Below are 27,766 nucleotides of genomic sequence, written 5' to 3'. Positions count from 1 at the left end.
CATGTTGAAGATAAATCCAAGGGATTAAATTTTGGGTGATTTACTTGGCCATCCACATTGTATGGATAGGGAAACCAAGGTTAGAAAACTTTGGACCTATTGACAGTGTGGTGATATCTTTCTTGCACAAATAAAGCCTGTTTGGAGAATGGAGCGAGCCACAGCACACCTTACCTCCTAAGAGTCTCAGTAGAGAAGACAGTGATTTCCTGTTTCTTCCTGCTTATGTCCTGTTTCTGTCCAGCTACATCACTTCCTCTGCACAGACCTCTAGACCTCTATGGTTAGCTAGTAGCAAGTTCCAGATTGACCAATCTGGAATAACAAAGGTCAGAAGGCCTGGCACTGGGAGTTTTTGAGGCAAGGCATATGGCTCGTTCACAGTACAATCTTTGAGTATCCCCACCTATGAACATCCACCACAGGCTGCAAACAATTGCCACATTATCACAATGTCTTGGCCAGTTGACAGGTATCAGCCTCTGTTCCATGATGTCCCAGTGCTAACACATGGTTACTTTGGATTTACATGCTATCCCAGTGCTACACTTGGTTGCTTTGAATTTAGTAACCATAGGACTTGGGGTCGGCCCATTAGACATTGGCTCATTAATCAGCACTGATTAGCTGTTTGTCTATCAAATGTTCAACTTCCCAACAACAGATATTGAGTTTGGAGTCCCTAGTGGCATCATCTTTTATGAACAGTCACCCTGTGCTCTGAAAGGTAGGGTAATAGCTTTTTCTTTTAGAGATGGTTTCTCACTTGTGGCCAAGGTTGGTCTTCCTCAAGTGATCTTTTTACCTTACCCTCCCAAGCAACTAGACCACAGATATATGTTACCATGCCTCCCTATCCAGTGATGTGTCTGAATCGAATCAAAACAAGGTCCAAACATGGGTCCACCTTTTCCATTCTCAGTGCCTCTGTCAGCTCCATTTACCATGAGTACTCTGGGAGCCTAGAACAAAAACATGTGGGCCCATGTACACAGATATACCTGTCAAAGTGGCTGTGAGCACAAATGCGTTAAGTCACACTGCTTGGGATTGAGTCTTAGTGCTGTTCCTTACTATATAGCTCAAGTTAGCTAGTTAGCTAGTTTGTTTTTGTGTGAGTGCATAGATGTATACATGTGGAGGTCATACATTCTCAGGAGCCAGTTACTTGCCTTGTTTTTTTCGAGATAGGATCTCTTACTGAGACATGGGACCCACTTTAGGCTAAGTTAGATGGCTAATGAGACCTAGGGATCCTATCTCCACATCAACCAGCACTGGAATCATAAGCTTGCACCATACCTGGATTTTTACATGAGTTCTGGAGATCAAACTAAGGCCCTCATTCTTTTTTTTTTTTTTTTCTTTTCCAAGACAGGGTTTTTCTGTGTAGCTTTCTAGACCAGGCTGGCCTCAAACTCACAGAGATCCTCCTGTCCTGCCTCCCAAGTGCTGGGATTAAAGGCATGCGCCTCCACCATCTGGCCTCATTCATGATCAGCAAGCATTTTACAAACAGCACTCCAGCCCAAGGATATTAAAATTAAAATCTAAATTAGGTATTTGTATCAGTAATGTTTTCCTGAGCTCTTGATTATTCTATTGTAGTGTTATTCAGCTTAACAATTTCCTCAAACTCTTAGTACTTATAAAGTGTCTCCAAAATGTTTTCAAAATAAAATATTCAAGTGTACTTGCCTTTAATCCAGCACTTAGGAGGCAGAGAAAGGAGGATCTCTGTAAGTCCGAGGTCTTCGGAGGAAGTTCCAGGACAGCCAAAGCTATACAGAGAAACCCTGTCTCGAAAAACTAAAAAACAAAACAAAGCAAAACCAAAAAATCCCTCAAATTCCAAATAATCACAAATAAGCATTTCATAATTACACATCTGTCTTCTGTTAATTTGAAGACAGTTTATGTAACCAATTAATACAATAGCCTTATGCATTTTGATTGTGTTGATAGTTAATAACATAATGAATCATTTTCAAAGGTTAACTAATTCTGAAATACTTGTTTTGGTTGAGACAGGGTCTCTGTATGCAGCCTTGACTGTTCTAGATCTGGCTATGTAGACTAGACAGGGTTCAAAACCACAGAGATCCATCTGCCTCTGCTCCCCAAGTGCTGGGATTGCAGTCATGTGCCACAATGCCTAGTTTTTAATTTATTTTTTAATGTTTAATTTCTTGTTTGTTTTTTAAGCTTCAAAAGTGACCAAAAAATCCAGTGTTCATTATTCAGTATTAGCTGACCAGGAGAGGACTCGATCACTAGAAACAAAGGTAAATATTTGCAAACATGAGTATTTCTAAACAAATGATCTTCATTTGTTAACAAATTTTTGTAAGTATCCTGTTATATGCTACAAATGACAGATACAGTGCTTTTATTCTGCATGGCATGTGGATTAATTTAGACAGGTGGTGAGGAGGATGAAACATCCCACACATCTGCTTCATGTGTGCATTAAGTGCTGTGATAGCAATTACTTTCATGTTCTCTGAGACCAAGACGAGGGATATTAACCAAGCTTTGTGCTGTTGCAGTTTTCATTTCTTTCTTTCTTTCTTTCTTTCTTTCTTTCTTTCTTTCTTTCTTTCTTCCTTCCTTCCTTCCTTCCTTCCTTCCTTCCTTCCTTCCTTCTTTCTTTCTTTCTTTCTTTCTTTCTTTTTTTGTTTGTTTTTTGAGATAGAGTTTCTCTGTGTAGCTTTGGAGCCTATCCTGGCACTCGCTCTGGAGATCAGGCTGGCCTCAAACTCACAGAGATCCACCTGCGTCTGCCTCCCAAGTGCTGGGACTAAAGGCATGCACAGTTTTCATTTCTGAGCAGTAGGGGCAGGGTGTTGAGATAGGTATCCTATTGAAATGTGAAAATTGTATCTAAGTTGAAATGTCATTAGAAGTTGGCCAAGCTGAAGGTCCCAGCTTTAGAGAGTAGGAGAAAGATCCTGAGAATTTTTAAGAAAAAGAGCTGACCAGTTTTGGCTATACAGGAAAAAGAATAGGTCATGTTACTGAAGGCCTTGTTTAGGAAACAGTGATGGAGTTTGCCTCCTGGTGGATAGAAAGGACTCTGAAGCAAACTGCTTGTTCAGATTCTAACCTAATTTTTTTGTTTGTTTGTTTATTTTAGTTTTTCAAGACAAGGTTTCTCTGTGTAGCTTTGGAGGCTGTCCTGAAACTCGCTCTGGAGACCAGGATGGCCCGGAACTCACAGAGATCCACCTGCCTCTGCCTCCTGAATGCTGAGAATAAAGGTGTGTGCCACCACCACACCAACTTTGGTTTGTTTTTGTTGTTGTTTTTTTCTGTTTTTGTTTGTTTGCTTGTTTTTTTTTCTTTTTTGAGACTGAGTTTCTCTGTTTAGCTCTGACTGTCCTAGAACTTTCTATGTAGATCAGGCTAGTCTTGAATTCACAGAGATCCACTTGCCTCTGCTTCCCAAGTGCTGGGATTAAAGGGGTGTGCCACCACTACTGGGATCCTATTTTTTAATGCTATCTTATATATTTTTGTTTTTTTGAGGAGGTCTCACTATGTAGCCATGGCTCCCCAAAACTCACTGAAGTGGCTCAAACTCATGGAGATCTGGCAGTCTCTGCTTCCCAGGTGCTAGGATTAAAGGCATATAGTACTTTATCTAGCAAAAGCTATTTTGAAGTTTTATTGTGTTTTTATTTATTCATTTTTGTTGGTGGAGGTGCACATGCCATGGAGCACATGTGGAAGTTAGAGGACATTTTGTAGAAGTTGGATCATTTTCTACCATGTGAGTTCCAGGTATCTAATTCAACTTTCTAGGCTTGGTGACAAGTGAGTCATCTTGCCCACCCCCACTTAACTTAAAATCAAACTCTGTGTAGTAAAGTGGAGATAATGTTAGGACCTATCTCTGCTACTACTAACTGATTTGGCTCTAGAATTTTAAAGAGTCTTGTACTTCCTGAAATATTTTAAAGTTTAAATTTAAAACATTCACCATAAGTTTCTGAGGTTACAAAGAACATGATTCTAGTAGATTGTTAATATTGGCATTTTAAAAACTGTCATGAAATTTAAAATACATCCACTGTGATTCAAAGTACACTCTGGCAATTTGATAGCAACCATCACCCCTTAAAAAACACATGAGCAAGATCTTCAATAGTCTGAAGTCTTATTGAATTCCCTTTCTTGAGTACTCCTCCACGGAATTTTTAATTAATATAATTTTATGACTAAAAATCTGTTCTTGGAACCATAAACTATTTATCTGCAGTAAAAATATAACTATAAATGTTAAATTTTCTCCGTTATATGGCCAAGTATTAAGACATTTTCTTTTAAAATAATATTAATGTACAGTTGTCCAAAGCAAGAGATAAATTATAAATTTGGAAGTGAACATTAAGCACAAAGTACCATTGTAAACAAGTCTGCTAATGAAATGGGTGGAGATGCTTTTCTCATTTTAGTGGATGGTTCTGTCAGTGTAGATTGCACATTGCTGGAGTGAGGACCAGGATTGCAGAGGTGTATTTTTGTTAATTTAATAGGTCAATTAGCATTATCAAGTAGTTTTTATGATTTCATTTCTCTGTGACTGACCTCTACTTGGAATTGTAAATTACTGGCCTCACTGTTGTTCATTATCTTCTGAGTACATGACTTCCAGCACAGGGACTAGAAGAAACATTCTGAGCTCTAACCTGCCCTAGCCCCAGGATCCAGCTATGCAGTCTAGAAAGACTCTGTCTAGCTTCGTTGGAAATGTGGTTCTAGGGCTGGAGGGGTGGCTCAGTGAGTGGTAGAATATTTGTTCAGTAAACACCACAGAAGAAGAAAAGAGAAAGATCACAGATAATGTAAAACTTGTGTCAACATATTATCTTTGATAAGCTGTACCAGAAATTGACTTGGTTTATAGGCATGTCTTGTGAATACATGTTGTTAGGAAATAGTTTTCCTTCTTTTTCTGCAGAATCCTAAGTCATTGATAACCCAGACACCAAGAGGATCCATCGGGTTCTTTCCTCAGCCCTCCATTACTGAACTCACAAGTCAGCTTTCTGTTGGTCAAGTACACAACAGCATCAGTTCTTCGGCTCTTTCCAGTTATTTAATTCCACAGTGTGATCAGGACGCTCCAGTCTCACAGAAGATGGAGCATACAAGAAAGGAAAATATAGCTAAAGAAAATGAGGAAATCTTGAATCTTAAAAGAAAATTTATTACATGTAGTAATTCCCCAGAAAAAGCAAGTAAACACATAGCACTGGAAGAAGATACTGATGGGGCTGAAACCTGGCTAAACTCTAAAAACACAAGACTGTTTGGAAAACAGCTTTGTGATGTTAGGTACTTAGATGATTTAGCAAAAGTACAGCTGATGGATGTGGTCAAGCAGGCAGAAGCTATGGTTGTGACACTGATGTATGAGGATGGTTCCACACAGCTCAGAACCAACCAGGTTAGTAAACAGTAATGTCACATGCCTGTGGCACTAGCACTTGAGAAATTGGGGCAAGAGGATAACTTGAACTCTGGAATTTGGGATCACCCTGGGAAACATAGTACAAACTCATTTCAAAACAAATCCTCTTTCTGATTTTGATAGGAGAGTTAGAAATAAGATTTTAAGCCTTCCTGTCCTCACTTTGGCAAGTGATTCTGACAATGTAGGATTTCTGTCAATTCTAGGCAAGTGATTCTGACAATGTAGGATTTCTGTCAATTCTAGGCAACTGAGTTGACTTAGTGGCCCAATTGCATTGACTCTTTTGTTTTGGTTAGGTTGGCATGTTAGGCCTCCTCTCAGGCCAGAGAAATAGCTTTCCCTTCTGTGCCTCCACAGAGCCCTGGTCAAGGCCACTGTAACCTTCCCTTCTCTGAAAGGAAGAATCATTTAGTCTCCAAACAGGGATACGAGCTCCCAAACACTTTGATTTCTCTGTTTTTGGAAGGTATCCTGTTGAGTAGATAATATTAGTTGAGACCTAGGTGTGATAGTGCATGCCTATAATCCCAACACTCAAGAGGCTAAGGCAAGGAGGAGCCAGCCTGAATTACATTGATGACCCCGTCATCTTGTGGGTGGTGAGGTGGCTCAGTAGATAAAGTGCTTGCTGTTCAAGTGTGAAAACTGCATGTGGATCCCCAGAACCTATGTAAAGTTGGATGTTATAGCATGTGTTAGTAATCCTGGGGCTCCTATGGTAAGATGGGAGGCAAATACAAGAGAGTTGCCTGAAGCTCTGGGGCCAGTTAGCCTGGCATACACAGTGGCAAGCAGTGAGAGACTGTGTCTCAAACAAGATGAAAGATGGAGACCAACACCCAAGTTTGTCTTCTAAGCTCCACATATGTACTATGGTATGTCTGTACCTGAACTTCCACATGGACATGCACAGAGATTTTTATAATGGTGTATTATTTTTTAAGTTTCATTATAGATGCTACTCCTTTATCTTATAGTTTGCTTTCATAAAGCAATATATCTGTTTAATTTTGTGGCTTTATATTACTCTGTCTTCACAGACTTTAACTTGTCCTGTTAAAGGAATTGTAATGTTACTAAAAAGCCATGTAGACAGCAGCCCTCTGATTTCCACAGCCCGAAGTAGTGCTCTGGGAGAGAACTCCACATCCACAGATCACTGTATCTACATACATACTGAGCACTCCCCTTTCTGGAATCCAAAGAAAGAGGCACATAATCTATTTGTCAAGTAAGAAATCTTTATTTATTACATTAAATGTAAGGCTCTTCAAGCTCTTCTCCTCCAGAGTTTCTGGAATGGAAGATGCATCCTGATGCCAAGAGGCCTGTACTAGTATTGTGACAACTTTGCAATGAGATGTTAGGGGAAGCCACATCCTCCATCCTGAAAACCCACTGCCACTACCAGGGTTCCAGGTAGTTCTCACTAGTATTTAGTTTCCTTCTGCACAGCATAGGAGATAAGTTATCACTGCCTGGAAATGCTAAGTTGTCTTCTGCTAATGCCTGTCTGAAAATGTGTCTTGGGTGTGTTTTGTACCACAATCAGTTTTGCTGTATAGGCTTGGTTCCCAGGGTTGTTGTTTGAGGTGGTAGATCCTTAAGAGAAGGGACTCAGCAGATGGTGGGTAGGTCATGGGGTTCCTCCCTCTTGAATGGATTAGTGCTGGTCTTTCAAGAGTGAATTTTCACACTAGTAGGCTGGTATGAGGTAAGGCCACCATGTGCTCGGCCCCTTCTATCCTTGGTTGGTTCCCTTTCTGTCTATCATGATGTGATGCTGGGAGGGGCCCCTGACTAAGCCAGTGCCATGCTTTGTGGACTTTTCTGCTGCAGTTGTGAACCAAATTAACTTTATTTAATTGTGCCTAATATGATAGTGACTTTTCTAGCTTTTTACTTTTTTTATGTTTATTAAAGCTTTCTGTAAAGAGCTTTTCTTTATCAGCTGGGCTTTGTTCACCTTATCACGTCTTTACTCATGTGTAATTTTATAATTTAGGTCTTTTGTGAACATCTGTATAGAACAATACTCTAGCCCATCACCATATACAATCTCCATCTTCATGTCTCTCCATAATGCTTGTCACCACCACCACCACTACCATTCATAAATCTTGTTTATTTTGTTTATTGTATGTCCACTACTAAGCTTGAAGAGAGTTAGGGTAGGATTTTTTCCCTTCATTTTCATGACCCCACATCCAGGAACACTGCCACAGAACAAATGAATAATATTTATCCAGCAGCATTTTGAAGCATGTTAAGTTCTAGGAAAGATAATCCCTCGTGTACTATAAAACTGTAATAGTAGTCCCAATTCTACAGTAGTGTATTTAGGATTCAAAATGAACTTAAATCATACTTTATGAATATATACATAAATATGTTTTAAGAGTTTTTTGCATATATATGTTTGTATGTGTTGGCATGTGTATATACATGTACGTGTGTGCGTTTTATTTTATTGAGGCAGGCTCTCTTGCTGAATGTGGAGCTCATCTATCCTAACTAGTCTAGCTAGCCAGCTTGCCATGGGGATTGCTGCCTCCCAAGTGCTAAGATTACAGGCAGGCCACAGGCATTTGCATGGTTTCTGGTGATCTGTCATAGTTAGTTTCAGCTGTCAACTTGACACAAACCTAGAGTTATCTGGGAAGAGGGAACCTCAACTGAAGAATTGCTTTGATCAGATTGGACTTGGACCATGTCTGTGAGGCATTTTCTTAATTGCTAATTGAATTGATATAGGAAAGGCCAGCCCACTATTGATGGTGCCATCTCTGGGCAGGTGGGTCTGGTCTGTGTAAGAAAGGTATCTGAACATGAGCTTAGGTGCGAACCAGCAAGCAGTCATTCCTCTATGGTCTGTGCTTCAGTTTCTACCTCCAGGTTCCCTGCCTTGACTTTCATTGATGAAAGATTAAGTAAACTCTTTTCTTCCCAAGTTGCTTTTGGTTATGGTGTTTGATTATAGCAACAGAAAGCAAACTTGGAAAGAATCTGAACTCAAGTTGTCATGCTTATGTGGCAAGTGCTTTTTCCCATGAGCCATCTCCCAGCCCACAAAAAACCCTTCTCCTGTTTGTCTTACAAAGATAGACTTCAGCCAGCCCGAATGTCTCCCTAGGAGAAGGCAGTGTAGCTATTTGATCCCTTCCTCCTGGATCTGTGTTTCAGCATGTGTCAGAGAGGTCCCTACACTCCATTTTCTATCATTGTTTACTTCTTCCTTTCCATCCCTTACCAGTCTATCTAAGCCAAGACCCAGTTCTGTTGGCACTTTGACCTCCTACCATCTTAGCCTTCTGTTCTAACAAAGCCAGACCACATAACTTTCAAAACACTGTACAGTGCTGTCAGTGGAGCCAGACAGGCAAAACCCAAGTACACAACACTTAGTGTGCATATTCACTGGGCTCCTGGTTTCTTCCTTCCTCATACTATCAAAGAGCTCCTTTAATGTATTACTGCACTTCTACCATGAAGAGGAACCTATGATTCAGGGGTTCAGGGTTTATCTCCTGGCAGTAGCAAGATACAGCATCAGAACCCAACCTTAACACCTATTAGATGCACCATCTCTGAACCCAAGTCCCTTCATCTGTATACTGGATGGCACCTACCTTGTAGCACAAGAGCTTAGGAGTAAAAGGTTTACTCAGAGAAAAGCCCTAAGTCCAAACTTCACAGTGTATGAACTGTACATAAGAGTAATGCCCACTTGACAGTATTCTTTAGTTAATTGAGGTATATAGATACGTGTGTGTGTGTGTGTGTGTGTGTGTGTGTGTGTGTGTGTGTGTGTGTGTGTGTGTTGTATAAGGATAAATAGTTATTTAATATTACAAAATGTTTCAAAGATTTGAATTACTCTCTAAATTGCTGAATTTTCTCTTGTGTAGGAACATGCTGTTTTGGACACTTAGATGCAAATGCCCTGTTGTTTGTTTTAATGCCAAGGACTTTGTGAGAACAGTACTACAGTTCTTTGGTGAAGATGATAGTTGGAAACATGGTAAGCTACCATTCTCATTGTCTCTAAGATTTGGAAAGCATGTACCTGCTTCAGGGCCCCTGGCCTCACACTATTTCTTCGCCTGCCATGATCAGGAAAAGGCACTTCCCTGGTGTGTTTGGTTTCTACTTGCTTTGGTGACTCATGAAGCACAGTCACAAATGGGCTTTGTTATTATGACCAGTCTGTATGGCTACAGACACTGAAAATTAAACTACAGCACAGATAGCAGCAAACAAAGCAGGGCATTTATTACCTTTAAGGAAGTAGGAGTCAGCTAGACATGGTGTATGCCTTTAATCCCAGTACTTGGTAAGCAGAGGCCAGCAGGTCTTTGAGTTCAAGGACAGCTTGTTTTACAAAGAAAGTTCCAGGACAGCCAGAGCTACAAAGAGAAACCCTGTCTCAGAAAAACCCAAAGAAAGAAATAGTGTGGGGGAAAACCCTAAACATGGCAAAAGCATTTACTGTTGATGTTGTAATTTAAGAAAGGCAGCATGTGAGAGGATGACACCATGGTGCCTGTTAAAGCAGAGGAGTTTTTATTGGGAAAGGGACGGGGGAGACTGGCCTCCAGGGACAGGAGCAGCCCGAGAAAGGAAAGAGAGGCACAGAGAGAGCAGGGGTTGGGGGGTGAGCAGGCCTTTTTAAAAGGGAACATAGTGAGTATGCACAGGTGCTCTTAGTGGCTGCAGCTGAGGGCGAATTCTGTCAGAAGCCCAAGGACAGGCCAGTACAGATGCCTAAATGCTAACAGTTGAGTCCTTGAGTTTTAACTGTAAAATCTTTTCCAGGTAATCTGTTTTGAAATATTGCTAATAAATTGTTGAGAAAAATATTATAATAAATTTCTAACACACAAAATTGCTCATCACAACTTGACAAGGATTTGACATACAACTGATTTTTTTCCTTCATTTTTCAAATGCTTCATTTTTCAAGCCACTGACTCCTCAGTATTTTGTAACAAATCTCAAACAACGTAAGATTAAGCTGTAATATTTCAATTGTACGATGATCCCAGGTTCAAGGCAATGCCATCTACTCCCCCAGTATGAGCAGTAATCTTTTTGCATTACTAGCTGTCCTGACAGTATTCCAACTCCCACACTTGTCCTGTGATGTTCTTGGTGTGTGTGTGTGTGTGTGTGTGTGTGTGTGTGTGTGTGTGTGTGTGTGTGATGGTTGAAGCTGTTGATTGTCATTGTCTAGGTTCCTTAATTACAACCTGGCAAGATCCAAAATCTGTTATACTTTCTACTTTTTTTCCTTTTCCATTTTCATGTACACATACATGCTTACATATGGCGCCTGAAGTTGATGCTGGGAATTATCTTTAATTGGTCTTTTACCTTATTCATTAAGGTATGGTCTCAGTCAAACCCAGAGTTGGCATATGTGACTAGTCTTACTATCCAGTTTGCTCTGGGAACCTCATCCCTTGCCTTTCTGAGGCTGGAATTACAGGCATGCTGCCACACCTATCTGATATTTACACAGGTCTGAGAATTTGAACTCTGGTTCTCAGGTTTGCAAGGCAAGTACTTTGACCATTCAGCTGTCACCCCAGTCCATTTTCTTCATTTATTAACTAGACTAATTCTATAGATAGGATCCCTTCATCATCTGCCTGTTATGATAAATCTTTCCGCTAAAAGCCGCCTGAGCCTTACCAACATGTGGGCAGTCTCCACCAGCCACCTGAGTTCTGCCCACCGAGTTAGGGCCCCAATTAATGCACAGAGACTTATATTAGGTACAAATGTTGCTTGGCCAATGACTAGGATTCTCATCTGTTAGCTCAGTCTTTTTTTTGTTTGTTTTTTTGTTTGTTTGTTTGTTTTGAGACAGGATTTCACTGTGGCTTTGGAGCCTATCATGGCACTAGCTCTATAGACCAGGCTGGCCTCAAACTCACAGAGATCTGCCTGCCTCTGCCTCCCGAGTGGTGGGATTAAAGGCATGCACCACCAACGCCTGGCAGTTAGCTCAGTCTTAATTATCATAAATCTATATATTTTATAAGACTTATCCTATCGGACGCCTTCTATTGGCATCCTCCCTTGCCAGTGGATCACATGGCGAATCTGGAGGAAGAGAGGTGGGGAAAAAGGACCACTTCTTGCTTGTCTTCCTTAAATATGAGTCTCCCTGCTATGTCACTTCCTGCCTGGATCACCACTTCTTTACTACATTTCCCAGAATTCTCCTTGACTCCTAGTCCCGCCTAACTTGCTGCCTCATTGGCCAAACAGTACTTTATTCAACAATCAATAAGATGAACATACACAGAAGTACTTCCCCATCATCTGCCTAAGTGAACTTGAGATGGAAACTCCTAGATAGAAATTTGGTTCTTTCTCTTTACTTATTTCAGAATAATGAATTGCTCCACAGAGTAATTGAATCAAGCAAAACGTGATGCAAAATACGTTTAAACTATGGTCATGGTGAACATGTGGGCTGGTTTTACTGCTTAGTTATGTTAAGTATTAGTAATATATAAATAAGACATACTCTTGTATGTATATTACTATAGTAATAGATTCCTTGGAAATGGATGAGTGCAGGGCAGGAAATTCCCATGGTGAGTATATAACAGCTCAAAGCCACTAAGTCAAGAAAGGTCAACTTTATAAACCATCAAAGATATGTGTACCTATTGGGTTGAAATAAATGGTGTAGAGCAGAGAAGACAAATCTGTATGGCCACTATAGAGAACACTATAGACAGACCTAAAAAAAAAAAAAAAAAAAAAAAAAAAAAAAACCTAAAATTAGGGATTTCTCAATTACAAAAGTTTACAGGGTTCAGAATCTAGAAAATTTGGTACTGTCCTATTTCCCAAGGTCTTTTCAAAAAGATCTTTCTGTAGAACTCTTACCTTTGGAACATAAGAGATCAGTGAGTGTTACCAGACAGTGTCATGTGAAGTCAAATATTGCTGTCCTGGACGCACAAGCATCCAAAGTTCCAAATATGCCTACATCATTTGTCTTTGCCATAATGTGGAGAAGGATTGACACTGGCTGCTGTGGTAAATATAAATCTCTCTGGCTAGTATAATAACTTAAGAATGCCAAACAATCTGACATTTGGTGTGATGTGATCCAAGATTATAGTTTTATTTAAAGGTCAGTGCTTTTTTTATTTTTAGTTGTCTCATGGGACTATCTTTTGTCAGGGAATACCATTCTGTCTGCCCTACATTTCCTGCTTACTCTGGCACAGTGATAGGATACTGTGTGAATCCAGGTAGCTCCTACCCTTATTCCTTGACTCAGGAGGCATGATTCTGAGACCATGATGAAGCATTATGAGTAGTCTTGGAGACAGGAGACAGGGAGAAAGTGGAAGAGAAGATCTATCACCTACAATGGCTGAAAAGCCCAAGTCAGGAGAGGTTTCTGACTTCATTGAGAGATTCATCTTCCAAGTGATCTTGGACTCCTTATCCTTTCTTAGCTGTTTAGATTTTATTTCTTTGATGTGATGTCCATGTCAACCAGCCATGTAGGACCTGGATGTATCAATCCACTTTCCTACAAGGTGACGGCTGGAGAGATGGTTCGGCAGGTATTGTTTTGAGTGTGAGGACTGAAGTTCTGATCCCTAGTACCCATGTAAATGTTAAATAGGTGTGATGGTATGCCTACCATTCCAGTACATTCAGAGGGTGGAGACAGGATCTCTTGAACAAGCTGGCTAGCTAGAGAGCTATATTGAGGAACTATGGGTTCAACTGAGAGACCTGGCCTCAATAAATAAGATGGAGAATGCCTGAAGAAGACTCCTGGCATCAACTGCAGGCTCCTACATGCATGTACCTGCATATGCGCGTGCGCGCGCACACACACACACACACACACACACACACACACACACACACACACACGTACACACAGACCACACATGCAGATACATACAAAAAAGAAAAAAGGAAATTATTTTTTTCTTGTCATCACAAAGTCTTGTTTGCCATGGTAAGATAGACCTGACAGCCACTTGTTCAGAAATTTGACAATGACTAAAAAAATCATTTAAATCAAGACTTTATAACAATAATCAAGTAATTATTTAGAACATATGTGATATTAACACATTTTATATGCAGTTAAGTGTAACTATTTATCTGCTAATTGCAAGGCATAAAACTTATCATGCTAACTTATATTTTTTTGAAAAATAAATTCTTGAGAAATAATAGTCATAGGGGTACTAAGTTCTGTAATTTGAGAGGATAGCACAAAGTATTAGTCATTAGAATATTAATCTTTTGGGGATATTTCTTTTTATTTGATTTTTTCATATAATATATTTTGATTATGTTTCTCCTCCTCAACCCCTCCCAGATCTTTGCCTATCTCCTTACTTACCCAGTTTTATGTTCTTTCTCTCTCTTTCAAACAAAACAAAAACACAGAAATGAAAATCAGAACAAATAAGCCTATAAGATAAAAATAATTGCAAAACAGAATGAAACAAAAAGTCCCCTAAAATCCATGAAGTTTGTTTTTTATTGGCCCACTACTCCTACCCATGAGTCTTGTCCTAGAATGTGATTGATATACCCAGTGACACTCCATTGTAGAAAACTGAGTCACTCTTTGCCAGCGGATATCAGTTACAGATAGCTTCTTGGTTAGAATGGGGCTCTCTGTCCGCTTTCCCTTCTCAGTGTCAAAAAACTGTCTGGATTGAACCTGTGCAGGCCCTATGCATACTGCTACAGTCTCTGTGAATTCATATGTGCATAAGTTCGATTGTATTTGTAACACAGTTTCCTTGGAGTCATTCTTCACCTCTGGTACTGACAGTCTTTCTGCTTACTCTTACACATAGATCCCTGAGCCTGACTGGGGCAGGGTAGGGACGCGGCCCAATGAAGATGTCCCATTTAGGATTAAGTGCTCCAGAGTCTCTCACTTTCTGCATGATGTCCAATTGTGGGTCTCTCAGTTAATTCCCAACTGAATGAAGATGCTTCTCTGATTAGTGTTTAGTGAAACAGTGATCTATGGATATACCAATATGTTATGGGAGTCATTTTATTACCATGTTCCTTTAGCAGAATAATAGGTTTCCCACTAGGCCCATGGACTATCTAGTTTCAGGTTGTTGTTACTTTAGTAGTGTCAGGTATGGATTCCATCTCAGGGAATGGGCCTTAAATCCAATAAAAAATGGTTGGTTACTCTTATAACTTTTATGCCACTATTGTACCAGGAGAGCTTATAGGCAGATTGTTGGGCAGTAATGATGCACATGCCTTTAATTCCAGCACTTGGGAGGCAGAGGTAAGTGGATCTCTGTGAGTTCAAGGCCAGCCTGGTCTACAGAGTGAGTTTCAGGATAGCCAAACCCACATAGAGAGAAACTGTCCCAAAAAAACAAAACAAAAAACCCTGATAGGCCGGTCACTGTTGTAGGTAACAGAGTTTATAGCTGGGTGATATTGATGATTGCCTTTATCCTTTGGTAGAGTGCAGAGTACTTTCTAGTACCATGAATACAGTAGAGATTAAGCTTCTAGTTTGGCACCAGCTCAACTTCTCCATATTCAGTAACATAAATAAATGTTGTCTTCAATAGGGTCTTACTATCTCATTGTGGAAAGTAATCAACACCCTTGGCAATAGCCTGTGATGTTGGGGGAGGGGGCTCCATGGGATCACTTTAGCCAACAACTCAAAAATGTGTAACTCATTCCTGGCACTAGAAGTTTCACCTGATGGCATAAGAAATCTAGTTGGGCTGGGCAACGGTGGCTCATGCCTTTAATCCCAGCAGTTGGGAGGCAAAGACAGGAGTGATCTCTATGACTTGAAGGCCAGCCTTGCTTGCAAAACAAATTGCAGGATAGCTAGGGCTGTTACACAGAGAGACCCTGTCTCAGAAAAAAAAAAGAAATCTAGTAGGGACATTGTATGATTTCATTTAGATTCGTTTCTCGTGTGTGTGTGTGTGTGTGTGTGTGTGTGTGTGTGTGTGTGTGTGTGTGTGTGTGTGTGTGTGTGTGCTTCTATAGTAGTAGGTTTTCCTGTGGCTTTCAAAGGCCTTTAGTGTTAGTTGTCCCTCTCATATTTCCTCTCATCCTCCTTCCCATTTAATCCTTCTATTCTTGTTTGCCCTGTCTCCCCATAACACAATATTCTATTTTCCCATATATGAAGATCCTCTCCATCCCCCTGGTTCCTTACTAGGTACCTAAACATCTGTAGTTATTTAAATTTTTGAATACATATCAAAAGCTTATCCACATATAAGAGAAAACATGTAGTAGTTATTTATTTTGGGTCTGGATTACCTCACTCAGGATTTTTTTTCTCTAGCTCCATCCATTTACCAGCAGAAAAAAATTCATTTTTTTCTTAACATCTGAATAATATTCCACTGTATAAATATACCACATTTTCATTATCCATTTATCAGTTGATGGACATCATGGCTCTTTCCAATTTCTTGCAATTATGAATAGAGCAGCAATGAACATGATTGAGCAAGAATCTCTGTAGTAAAATATAAGAGTCCTTTGGATATATGCCCAAGAATGGCATAGCTGGATCTTTAGGTAGATCTATTCCCAGCTTCCTGGGGAAACATCATACTAATTTCCATAGTGGCTGTTCCAATTTGTATTCCTACAGCAATGATTAAGTGTTCTCCTCTGCTGGCATCCTTGGCAGCATATGACCTCATTTGTTTTATTGATGTTGTGCGTTCTGACTGGAATAAGATGAAATCTCAAAGTAGTTTTAATTTGCATTTCCCTAATCGCTAAGGATGTTGAACATTTTTAAGTGTTTATCAGTCATTTGTGTTTCATATTTGGAAAACACTCTGCTTAGTGTAAAGATAGGAAAAGCAACAATTGCTTGTAATTTGAGGAAATACTAAGTAATCTTTTCCTCTGTAGTTGCAGGTTTTGTAGGACTAGATCCCAGAGTTGCTGCATGGCTAATAGATCCTAGTGACACTGCACCTTCATTTGAAGATTTAGTAGCAAAACACCTAGAAAAGTCCATCATAGTCAAACCAAGCAGCACATTTGGTGATACTTCAGGAAATATTGTGGTAAGATGTTTAAGATGAGGTTCTATCTTCTTTAATACAACCCTGACTTTTTCTGCTTCGTAGATAATCTAATAGTAACAAGATTATTACTAACACCCATTTTCATTTCATTGTTCCATCCAAATCCTTTTGGCTGAGGTATTTCTGGTAGAGGTCAATGAATAAAGTTGAACGATATCCTGGAAAGTCTCATTTACAGTGTAATTCTATGGAATCTCCAGTGTCAGTAGCACCTCCTCTGTGAGCAGAGAACTGTCCTTTTGTAAATCTTTAGCACTGGTGACATGTTCTTGTTGGCTGACTTCCTGTGACCTCAGTCTAGGTAGAAAGGACAAGCTGAGTTTCTCCAAGCCCTCTTATTCTGGGGGATGCCCCTGAAGGAGAGGTGTAGGGGTGTGGTCACAGATAGAACCCTCTACTCAACCACATGGTGGAATACTGCAGGTGAACATTCAGATGGCCAAAGGCACAGCAGGAGACATGAGAGCCCGCACTTCCTGCCCTTCATCCTCTTAACTAGCATGTGTAGACAAGAGTCTGTGTCCCATAGGAATAGACTGTAAATAACAGAAACACTGTATCCTTGAATTTAAAAAGAGGTATACCAGAAGGTCACGAAATAGATTACAGAATCAAAGAAGATACAATTCTTGCAAGAATGGGAATCTGTGGCCCTGGCAGCCTGGGCAGAGTGGCAGTGTAGGAGCCAAGATTCAGTTTTAGCATTTGTAAATTGTCCCTCTTCCCTTACTAGTGATTAGAATCCTACTCTGCTAGGCAAAGATTCCCCAAACTGAAGCTGAAATATGACTGCAAGAAATTGTCCACTCGAGTATTATCAGTCCCACTTCACAGATGGGTATACTAGATGTGCACATGCTACTACTGTTCACTCATCTTGCCTAAGGTATAGTTGATACCATAGTTCAGTTTGGATTTATGACTTTAAGTCTAGTTTCTTCTTACCATTCCCACATATGATTCATGGATAAGATGGCTGCATGGAATAAAAATCAGCTATAGAGGGTGTGCTCCTCTAATGTAGGCTGGAGCAGATGCTTAGTGATGCTGGTGAGCCAGCTCCGGATCTCTGTTTTCTGTTCCTGAGGCTCCTTTGTCTTGCCCCATGAGCATCAAAGGCAGCTTCAAGTGCAATTCCAATCATGGTTGTTGGTGAGATGTGGCTGTGGAGAACCCCACAATGCATGAGAATTAGAGATGGAAGTTGGGCCTTTAATCTATAGGATCTGCTTCTGTACTACTCTGAAGAGGTGACCTGAGTTACTCATAATGGAAGGGAGCTCAGATAGAAGGAACAGCATGGGAATGGCAAGGCCTCCCAGAAAATTAGCTCCTTAGAGGGGACAACAGGGCCATGTGGGAAGGAGACAGGGACTTTGGGATCCAGGTTCATGCAGGGCTCTCAGGGGCTGTGTCATGCCAAGGAACAAGCCAGTCCCAGAATGGTTCTAAGTGGAAGCTTGTGATCACTTTGGAGTTGAGAAAGCTTCAGGAAACTCTGTGGAGTTGTTCTAGGTGGTGGCATAGATGTGAAGATCAAGAAATGACTAAAGAAGTATGTTAGAATATATCCAACCAGCAACCACATACTTTGAGTTTCTTCTAATGTGAGGATTCAGCAGAGATGAATCTGAGCAGTCCAGAGTTTGGGGTTCTTTGGCAGAGTAAAATGTTGAGTAGAAAGTCTTAAAGATCTTTGTTAGGAAGGACACAGACTGTGTTGAGGGGCTGCCTTTTACTCCATCTCCCCTCTCTGTCCTTTGAACATGTTTGTGGCTTCTCTGGGCTTTTCCATTTACCTGTCCTAGAGTGTTAATATGTTAGTGTGGAATGTAGCACCCATCTAGTTGTTGCTGTGTGACAGATCAGAGAGGAGAGGTTGTGGGATCTGAGAATCCTTGTTCTTGCTCTGCCAATCATTTAATCACTGAAACAGGCAGTGAGTGCTTCATTTTTCTATCTGTAAAATGAAGGGAAAATGCTGGGCTGAGGAAGTGCCTCCCTGTGGACAGCCCAGCTTGCACAATGGAGGTGCTTTTTGTTAGGGACTTTGTCAGGAGCATCTTACCATGTCACTAGAAACACTTTGTAAGTGATATCAGTTCCTAGACTACTGTGAGAATTGCTGTCAAGTTCATCTGAATTTTAATGTATTCATTTTAAAGAATCAGAATGTGTGTTTGAACCTGAGGATACTCTACGACCTCACGATGGATCTCTGTTCCAAGTTGAAGGCAAGGCAATTTTTATACTGTAATTTATGGCTATATAGGGCCTGTATTTTCATTTGTACCCACACTCATATTCACACTTAGTGTTTTGATAATGAAGTGAGATGTTTTCCTAAGGTCAAATTAATCTGTGACTCACTCAGAAAAGGAAAGATTAAAATGATAATTCCTGCAGGTTTAAAATGTATTCTGTGGGCCGGGTATTGGTGGCACATGCCTTTAATCCCAGCACCCAGGAGGCAGAGACAAACGAATGGATCTATGTGAATTCAAGGCCAGCCTGGTCTACAGAGTGAGTACCAGGACAACCTCCAAAGCAATACAGAGAAATCCTGTCTGGAAAAAAAAAAACAACAACAACAAAAAATGTGTTCTGGTATTGAAAACAATTGTTTCAAAGCCTCACAATTAACTAGTATGTTTCTGATGCCAAGGGTTTACTTTGGTTTGCAACAAAATGGACCCAACTTGTTTCACTTAGATTTTTATTAGGAAGCTGCAGCCAGTGAAGGAACAACTGAGGAGAACTGAAGGAAAAGAGACTATGTCCTGAGGCAAAGGTGAAGGAAATTGGCAAAATGAGATGCTTCTAAGGATAGGCTATAGCTGGAGGCTTTTCCATTCCTGCTCTCTAATGCAAGCTGCCTCTTTCTTCTCCTGCCCTAGGGCATATGCCCAAACAGGTGATGTGTCCTGGAGAGGATCTGTCTACCTTAGGGTACAGGGAGAGACAGAGAAATTAAGAGAAACTAGATGGTAAGGCCCAGAACTCTTAGATGACAGCAGAAAAGAGTGAATATAAGGAAAACTCCAATAAACATCATAGAAAATCTGGTGTGATGGACATGGCCTGTAATCCCAGGATTTAGGAATTGTAGACAGGAAGAAGTTCTAGGGCAGCCCATCTACATAGATAGTTTGAGTCCAGACTGGGCTAGAAATAACATGGAAGGTGATATGAATAAAAGAGGAAGGATTTCATGCTCTTAAAACAGGTAGCCATATAAAGATTCTAACACTCCTGATTAGTCTGCAGAGCCAATGCAAGATTGATAATGACTAGGTAAAATGATTGTAATTCAGTGAACCATTCTGTAGTTAAAATAGAAGGCTAAAACCATGCAATAGTCCTCAAAGTGAGAGAGCAAAGATCTTGTTAAAGTTCAGAATATCTATACCAGATATTCAGATAGTAATAAAATATTCTTTGTAATAGAAATAAGAGTTTTATTAAAAATAATGAAGGGGCTAGAGTGGTGGCTTAGGTGTTAAGAACACTGGCTGTTCTTCTAGAGGACTTGGGGTTCAGTTCCCAGCACCCACATGGTGGCTCACAACTGCCTGTATCTCCAATTCCATGGAATTCAGCACTCTCACACAGACCTCACGCAGGCAAAGCACCAAGGCACATGAAATAAATATTTAAAAAAAAATGAAGATAGTAGGAAGAACCGTTTTGGACAGGGGGCACTTTAATCTTAACACAACAAAGTCAAATAGCTTTTCAACAAAATGCAGATAATAATTAAAAATCATATTGATATTATTTCTTCTGTGAAACAGGCTTATGGCTTATGGCAACTATTTTGTACTTTGGAGCTTCCTTTGATACCAATTTTGGCAGGTGAGTTACCATAAAAACAAAATATAGTCATCTTTCTGGAGAATCTTTACATTGTTTAGGAATGAATCTTCTCTAGCCTATAATGGAGTGGTTACTGTATTTCATCCAAAGAGGTTGCTATCACATTATTTCCTCTTCTGCAGCAAAGGGGTTTGGGCTACATCACCTTCCGGTCTGGAAGGACTTGAAGGCCTGCATCTACCCATGGAGACCCATGTGTTATCTCAATTTCAGGCTAATCCTCCATTTCTGCGCTGCTTTCTCTTACCACTTGAGACTATTTAAGAACCCTCCAGGGATTTTGCCCATTTTTGCCTCTGACCAGGTCCTGCTGCAGGGCCAGCAGTGACTCTATATCCAGAATATGCAAAGAGCCAGGCTGGAACCAGTGCAGTTCCACATCCTTCCCACCTCAGGACTGAACCCAAGATCTGGCTTGTGCTGGGCAAGCACTCTGTCATTAGACTGTATCCCCAACAGGCCAGTTCTTTCAATGCTTCTGTTTCCTCACAGAACAGAGATTGACTTAGAGTGGGACCTAAGTAAATGAGCATTGCTATCATTAGGTCATCAGAGAGGGGGCCTCTTCAGTCTACTGAAAAGGATTGATTAATGCAATGAAAATATGGTCTGCCTCTTATTTTGACTCACAGTGATGGAAAACCATAAGATTCCAGTTGACAAAGAAGAAATAGAGAGGACTTCGGCACTCCTTGGGGTAAGCTATTATTTCGGAATCTGTAATTATCATTGCTCTCATTAGATTCTGATTTTCTTCCCTTCCCTATTGGTCCTAGAGTATTGTTGATACTGTTTGTTCTTCACCTGGACTCCTAGAGGAGAAGACCATGTGTTGAAGGGTTTACAGCTCATTGACATCTATTGCACTGTAGTGGTTTGAATAAAATGACCCTAATAAGCTTACATATTTGAAGCTTACTTACCAGGAAGTGGCATTATTGAAAAGACTTAGAAAGATTAAGAAGTGTGGCCTTGTTGGGGAAAGTATGTAGTGGGGGTGGGCTTTGAGGTTTCAAAATGCCATACCAAGCCCAGTGTCTCTCTTGGCCTATGGATCAGGATGTAAACTTCTCTACAACTACTTCTCCATGTCTGACTGTGTGCCACCATGCTTCTCACCATGATAATAATGGTCTAATCTCTGAAACTTTAAGCAAGACCCCAAGTAAATGCTTTCTTATATAAGATTTGCCTTAGTCTAGTGCTGTGTCTCTGCACAGCACTAGAACAAGTGACTAAGACAGAAGTTGGTACAGGGACTGAAGTATTGTGTGGTAGGCCTGTCCATGCTGGGTTTTTTGTTTGTTTGTTTGTTTGTTTTTTGGATGAACATGGAAGATTTTGGACTAGAAAAGTGGTTGAGCACTTCAAGCATGGTTTAATAGACCACTCTAGTAGGAGCATGGGATACAGTAGTGGTGAGAGCAATGAAAATTATAATAGCTGAGCTCCAGGCTTCGAGGGGAAGATTATTAGCAAGTGGCCTAGAAATCATTCTTGTGATATTTTGGTAAAGAATGTGGCTGCCTTTTGCTCTTGTCCTAAAAGTCTGCCTGAGGCTAACTTGGAGAGTTTTGGATTATTGGCATTGGCAGAAGAGATTTTAGGACAGCCTAGTAATGACACTGTATCAATGTGGTTATTAGTAATCACTTATTTTTTCTCTTTTTGAGGCAAGGTTTCTCTGTGTAACAGTCCTGGCCATCCTGGAGCTTACTTTGTAGACCAAGCTGGCCTTGAACTGACAGAGATCTTCCTGCCTCTGCCTCCCAAATGCTGGGATTAAAAGAATGTGCCACCTCTACCTGGCTAGTAATAACTCTTATACAGATCTGTAATGAAAAGGAGCAAGTTGAACAAAGAGAAATGTAAAACATACAGTGTGAGGAGAAAAAGAACACCAGGAAAGTTGATGTTGGAGACAATTCCTGTGCTCAAGGAGTTTTTTTTTTTTTTAAAAAAAAAAAGCTTAAAGAAAAGACTTATGTTAAATGAATAAAGTGGTGACCTCAGGGCAAGACCCCATACAGCTAAGCTTCCAATTTATAAAAAGGAATTAAAGCTTACTCTGTGAAGGAAACCATAAACATCAAAAAACTGATGCAAGTGTAATTGAGCAAGGGGGCCAAGTTCCAGCCCCAGCAAGCAGCAGAACTTGGAAGCTTTAGCCACAGCCATGTATTTCTGGATTTAGAGTCAAGGATACAAGAAGGTGTGGTTATATATTATTTATAATTTATTAAAGCTTGCCTGAGGATTCAGAAAGCAAAACCAGCCTCAAGCTATAGAGCTCAGGCAGTGGTGATACACATCTTTAATCCTAATAGCCTTAGAAGCCAGGCATACACCTTTAATCTCAGGATTTAGGAAACAAAGGCAGATGGATCAGTCTGATTTCAAGGCCACCCAGGGCTATAAGAGATTGAATCAGGGTAAAAGTATAACAGAACTCACACCTTTAATCACAGCACAAGAGAGGTATAAAAGATAGGAGCAGGGTCTTCAGTAGTTAGTCTCAGAATTAGTCTCTAGTCACATTGAGGAGAGCATAGCAGTTTGAGTGAATCTGAGGAGCAGTAACGACAAGAGCAGTTTGAGGATCACCCCTTTGGTCTGAGCTGAGAAAGAGGTAAGAGCAAGTGGCTAACTGCTTTGCTCTTCTGATCTTCAGCTGAAGCTTGAAGCCCAATATCAGTCTCTGGGTCTTTTATTTATTGTGCTGCAAGAAGGGGTTGTGGAATCTCCCTCCATAGCTAAGGAAAGTCACTAAGGCCAGACATGTTTCAGGGGTATGCCTTCATAGTAGTCTTTTTTTAAAGATGTGAAGATGAAACTTGGATTGTGTTAGAGACCACAAGATGTTGGAGGTGCCAGTATCATGGGATGCTGAATTGAGGACTGGGTGTAGAACCATCCCAAGAGAGAGTTGTAGATCTGAAGAACTGTTTCACTTCAGACTTGGAGATGCAGAATTTGGAATTTGTCCTACTGGTTTTCAGTCTTGCTCTGCTTCAGTATTTCCTCACTATGCTCCTTTCCCTTGCTTTTGTGATGCTAATGTATATTTTGTGCCATTGTATATTGTAAGTATGTGGTCTGCTTTTTTATTTTGATTTTACAGGGGATTATAGTTAAGAAATTTCCATGAGTCTCAGAGACTTTGAATTTTGAACTTTTTAACGATGTTGAGATTATAATAGACTATGGGGACTTTTGAAGTTGAATTGAATGCCTTTTGCATTATGATATGTTTACAAGCCTATGGGAGCCAGGGAGGGGAATGTGGTTGTTTGAATAAAAATTGCCCCAACAGGTTCATATATTCAAATGCTTAGACAACAGAGAGTGCAATTATTTTAAAGGATTAGAAGGATTAGGAAGTTATGGCATTAGTGGAGGAAGTATGTCATTGTGGGTGGGCTTTGAGATTTCAAATACTCATACCAAGCCCATTGTCTCCCGCCTTGGCCTGTGGATCAAAAGTAGAACTCTTAGCCAGGTGATGGTGGTGCATCCTTTAGTCCCAGTACTTAGGAGACAGAGGCAGGCAAATCTCTGAGTTTGAGGCCAGCCTGGTGTACAGAGTGATTTCCAAGACAGCCAGGGCTACACAGAGAAAGCCTGTCTTGAAAAAAACAAATTAAATGCTTTCTTTTGTGTGACTCATACTCTTTACAGCAACGGAACAGTGACTAAGACACTCATGTAAGGGAGAACAAACATTGCAACGTGTGTGTGTGTGTGTGTGTGTGTGTGTGTGTGTGTGTGTGTGTGTGTGTGTTGGGGGAGTCTTCAGTGGGCCATTGCTGTGGGATAGTTTGATTGCACTGTGACACACTAGACTGTCAATAAAGTTTACCTTGAATCAGGGTTGTAATCAGTGACAAGATGACTAGAATTAGCCTTAGAGAAGCCAGACATTGGATAGAGAAGACGTACAAGAAGGAAAGGGTGGGGACTGGAGTTTGATCTTCCTTTTGGTTCTGAGATAAGGGAAGAGACACATCTCTTGTGATGTCACTGGCCATAAAGGAAGGTCAGCTGGTTGTTTCTCAGCTTCTCTGATCTAGCAGGTTTTCACCACCCATACCTGACTTCTAAGTCTTTGTTGGTAAATGGAATTGATAGAGACTTAATTTAAACATCCATAGACCTTCATAAATCAGGTTGTGGGATCAGAAGCCTGCAAGATTGTGGCCTGAGTGACTGACAGAGCATTGACTGCTGGGCTGTGGGGCTACAGATAATAATTAAAATATCAGTAGATTCATGTGCAGCCTCTAAGCTGATGGAAAAAATACATTTGGTGTTCTAGTGCATGGCATGACTACAGAGATAAGTCATGCCAGTTGGCACCACCACAGTCGCCACTTGGTCTCCCTGAGAGCCATTCACAGGACTCCAGAAAGTGGACCTGTGCTTGGAAATTGCATGAGGGGCTTGAGCCTTTCCCTGGTGGTGCTGTTGCTACAGAAAAACTGAAAAGTCAGCAAATTTGGTGAGATACTTGGGAAGTCCTTAAGGAAAGAACGAAATAATATTAAAAAGAAAACTCTTTCCCATGTTAAGAATTGGCAATATCACAATGTAGGGAGTTAGGACTCTGTATAGTGCTACTGCAGATGGCTTGCAAATGGAAAAAATAAATGAGATAAACCATTTGCTGGGTTGAAATAATGCTGATTGTAATTACTATCAGTTTGGTAATTCGTATTTTATCCTTAGCAAAGTGGTTTGGTAACTGTGCCAAATATGAAAATTTGACTGATAAAATACACAAACCTTAGAAAGACTTAGTATTGGGCTGGAGAGATGGCTCAGAGGTTAAGAGCACCGACTGCTCTTCCAGAGGTCCTAAGTTCAATTCCCAGCAACCACATGGTGGCTCACAATTATCTGTTATGAGATCTGGTGCCCTTCTCTGGTGTGTAGATATACATGGAAGCAGAATGTTGTATACATAATAAATAAATAAAATCTTAAAAAAAAAAAGACAGCTCTGGCTGTTCTTCCAGAGGACCCAGGTTCAATTCCCAGCAACCACATAGCTGCTCACAGCTGTCTGTAACTCCAGTTCTAGGGGATCTGACACCTTCACACCCAATACACATAAAATAAAGTTAAATAAATTATTTTAAAAAGAAAGACTTAAGCCGAGCGTTGGTGGCACACGCCTTTAATCCTAGCACTCGGGAGGCAGAGGCAGGCAGATCTCTGTGAGTTCAAGGCCAGCCTGGTCTCCAGAGGGAGTGCCAGGATAGGCTCCAAAGCTACACAGAGAAACCCTGTCTGGAAAAGTTAAAAAAAAAAAAAAAAAGAAAGAAAGAAAGAAAGAAAGAAAGAAAGAAAGAAAGAAAGACTTAGTATTGATAAGATACAAACCTTAGAAAAACTTACTAATGGAAGTAATAAAAATTCAACAGATAAGATACAAATCTTAGAAGGACTTCCTGTTGATAAGATACAAGCCTTAGAAAGACCTACTATTGATAAAATATAAGCCTTAAAAAGATCTACTAATGAAAATAAGAAAAATACTTAGACACAGACAGAAGAATTAAGAGCAGAACCTACCATTCCATTGCATTATGAAACTAAAGAGGAATGGCTTAAGGTTACTAGAAAACCAACCTTAATTTAAATTTATCCATTTATCATACAGGGACCGTACCAGATGATAGGTACCCTAAGGCTATGCAGAAGTTAATTTGGATCCTGTAGAGATGCTAGAGTTGAAGAGATTTAAGGAAGCAGTGATTTCATAGGGAAGGCATTCACCCTTTGTAGAGCAGATGTTAAATTCATGTTAAACTCAGAACAGAATTATTCCACAAGACTGGAAAGATTTAGCTGCAGCAATATTGGAAGCTGGTACTTAGTTACGGTGGAAAACATGATGAAAGATAGGGTCATAGAACAACGAAGTAGGGGTTGAGGTATGAAATTTCCCAAGACCAGCTTCTCAATAAATGCCAGTACACTGATTTGCAAAATCAGATTACATTTGATGATCACACCTTGGCTATATGCCATATAGCAGCTTTGAAACCTTGGGACAGGGTTGAAGAATCCAGAAAGGGAACTGAGTCATTTACTAAAATTATGCAAGGTCCAAAGGAAGCCTTCACTGATTTTTTTTTTTTTACACAGATAGACTTCAGCAGTAAATAGAATGATATCAAATCCAGAAGTTAGGCAAATATTAATTGAATCTTTGGCTTTTGAAAATGCTAATTCACAATGCAAAAAGGTTATTAGGCTCTTAAAGGCAAGATCAGTACCCAAAGATGAATGGACCCAAAATATAGCTGATAATGGATCTCATACTTACAATGATACTTGGATAGGAGAAATTCAAGAAAAATCAAAATGTCAGATTTTTTAATTGTGGTAAACAAGATCATTTGAAAAGGTATTGTAGGTAAGGTATTCCTAGAAACAGTGGTTTTGGTTTTTTTTGGGGGGGGGTTGTTGGGTTTTTTTTTGGTTTTTTTGTTTGTTTGTTTGTTTGTTTTTTCTGTAGAGATAATACAAACAGAAGGCCCCAGCCTTCTGGATTTTACAGAATGTATAACAAAGTTGGCATTGGACTGATGAATGCAGATCAACAAGGGACAGGCAAGGTAACCCTTTGCCTTTGGGAAAAACACTGAGGAACCTCCCACAGGCCCTACTACCAGATTTGGTTCAATCATTCTCGTCAGCATCATCGAAACTCATCCCCAGAGCAATTAAAAGATTTAATATAAAAACCACACTTCGATGGATGTGACTAGAAAACTCATATTTTGGCAAACTGCTATAAATGATCATTGACCAAAGCTAAAAATACAAATAAATGGCATTGAAATTGAGGGTTTTATAGACACAGGTGCAGATGTGACAATAATTTCACCAAAATCTTGGCACCCAAATTGTCCTCTTCAGGAGGTAAATGCTCAGCTTCTAGGGATTGGAACTTTATCTCAGGTAAAACAAAGTACAAGATGGGTTGGGTGTATAGGACAAGAAAGACAGATAGGAAAATTAAAACTATATGTGTCTAATATACAATGAATTTGTGGAGACATGATTTGTTGCAACAATGGAAAATATAGATTAATATTCATCCAATCTCAGAAATAAGCCATAAAATAAAGAATGCTTCTGAGAGGAATATTAAAAAGGTATTATTAAGAACAGTCACAGACTGTTCAAATTATAAATAAGCAGAGCACAACAGCTGTTGTCTTTCAAAGGTACCAGTGTCCCTACCTTTAAAATGGTTAACTGACAAACCTGTGTGGATGGAACA

The 27,766-nt window shown here is 40.1% G+C and overlaps 1 protein-coding gene across 2 annotated transcripts in view; it reads left to right on the top strand.

Moving 5' to 3' along the window:
- The window catches only part of Poln (DNA polymerase nu), a 152,961-nt gene that overhangs the window by 23,804 nt on the left and 101,391 nt on the right, over positions 1–27,766 (top strand). For both annotated transcript variants that reach the window (XM_027387184.2, XM_035452435.1), the window contains exons 3-10: positions 2,206–2,285; positions 4,964–5,452; positions 6,520–6,710; positions 9,388–9,500; positions 16,418–16,575; positions 18,762–18,830; positions 20,391–20,451; positions 21,105–21,169. In XM_027387184.2, the coding sequence (XP_027242985.1) occupies positions 2,206–2,285; positions 4,964–5,452; positions 6,520–6,710; positions 9,388–9,500; positions 16,418–16,575; positions 18,762–18,830; positions 20,391–20,451; positions 21,105–21,169 (1,226 nt within the window). The remainder of the gene's footprint in view (positions 1–2,205; positions 2,286–4,963; positions 5,453–6,519; positions 6,711–9,387; positions 9,501–16,417; positions 16,576–18,761; positions 18,831–20,390; positions 20,452–21,104; positions 21,170–27,766) is intronic.

Source organism: Cricetulus griseus (genome assembly GCF_003668045.3).
Source record: "Cricetulus griseus strain 17A/GY chromosome 1 unlocalized genomic scaffold, alternate assembly CriGri-PICRH-1.0 chr1_1, whole genome shotgun sequence".
Taxonomy (NCBI): domain Eukaryota; kingdom Metazoa; phylum Chordata; class Mammalia; order Rodentia; family Cricetidae; genus Cricetulus; species Cricetulus griseus.
The sequence above is the reverse complement of the archived record's forward strand: the minus strand, read 5'-3'. Positions and strand labels throughout refer to the sequence as shown.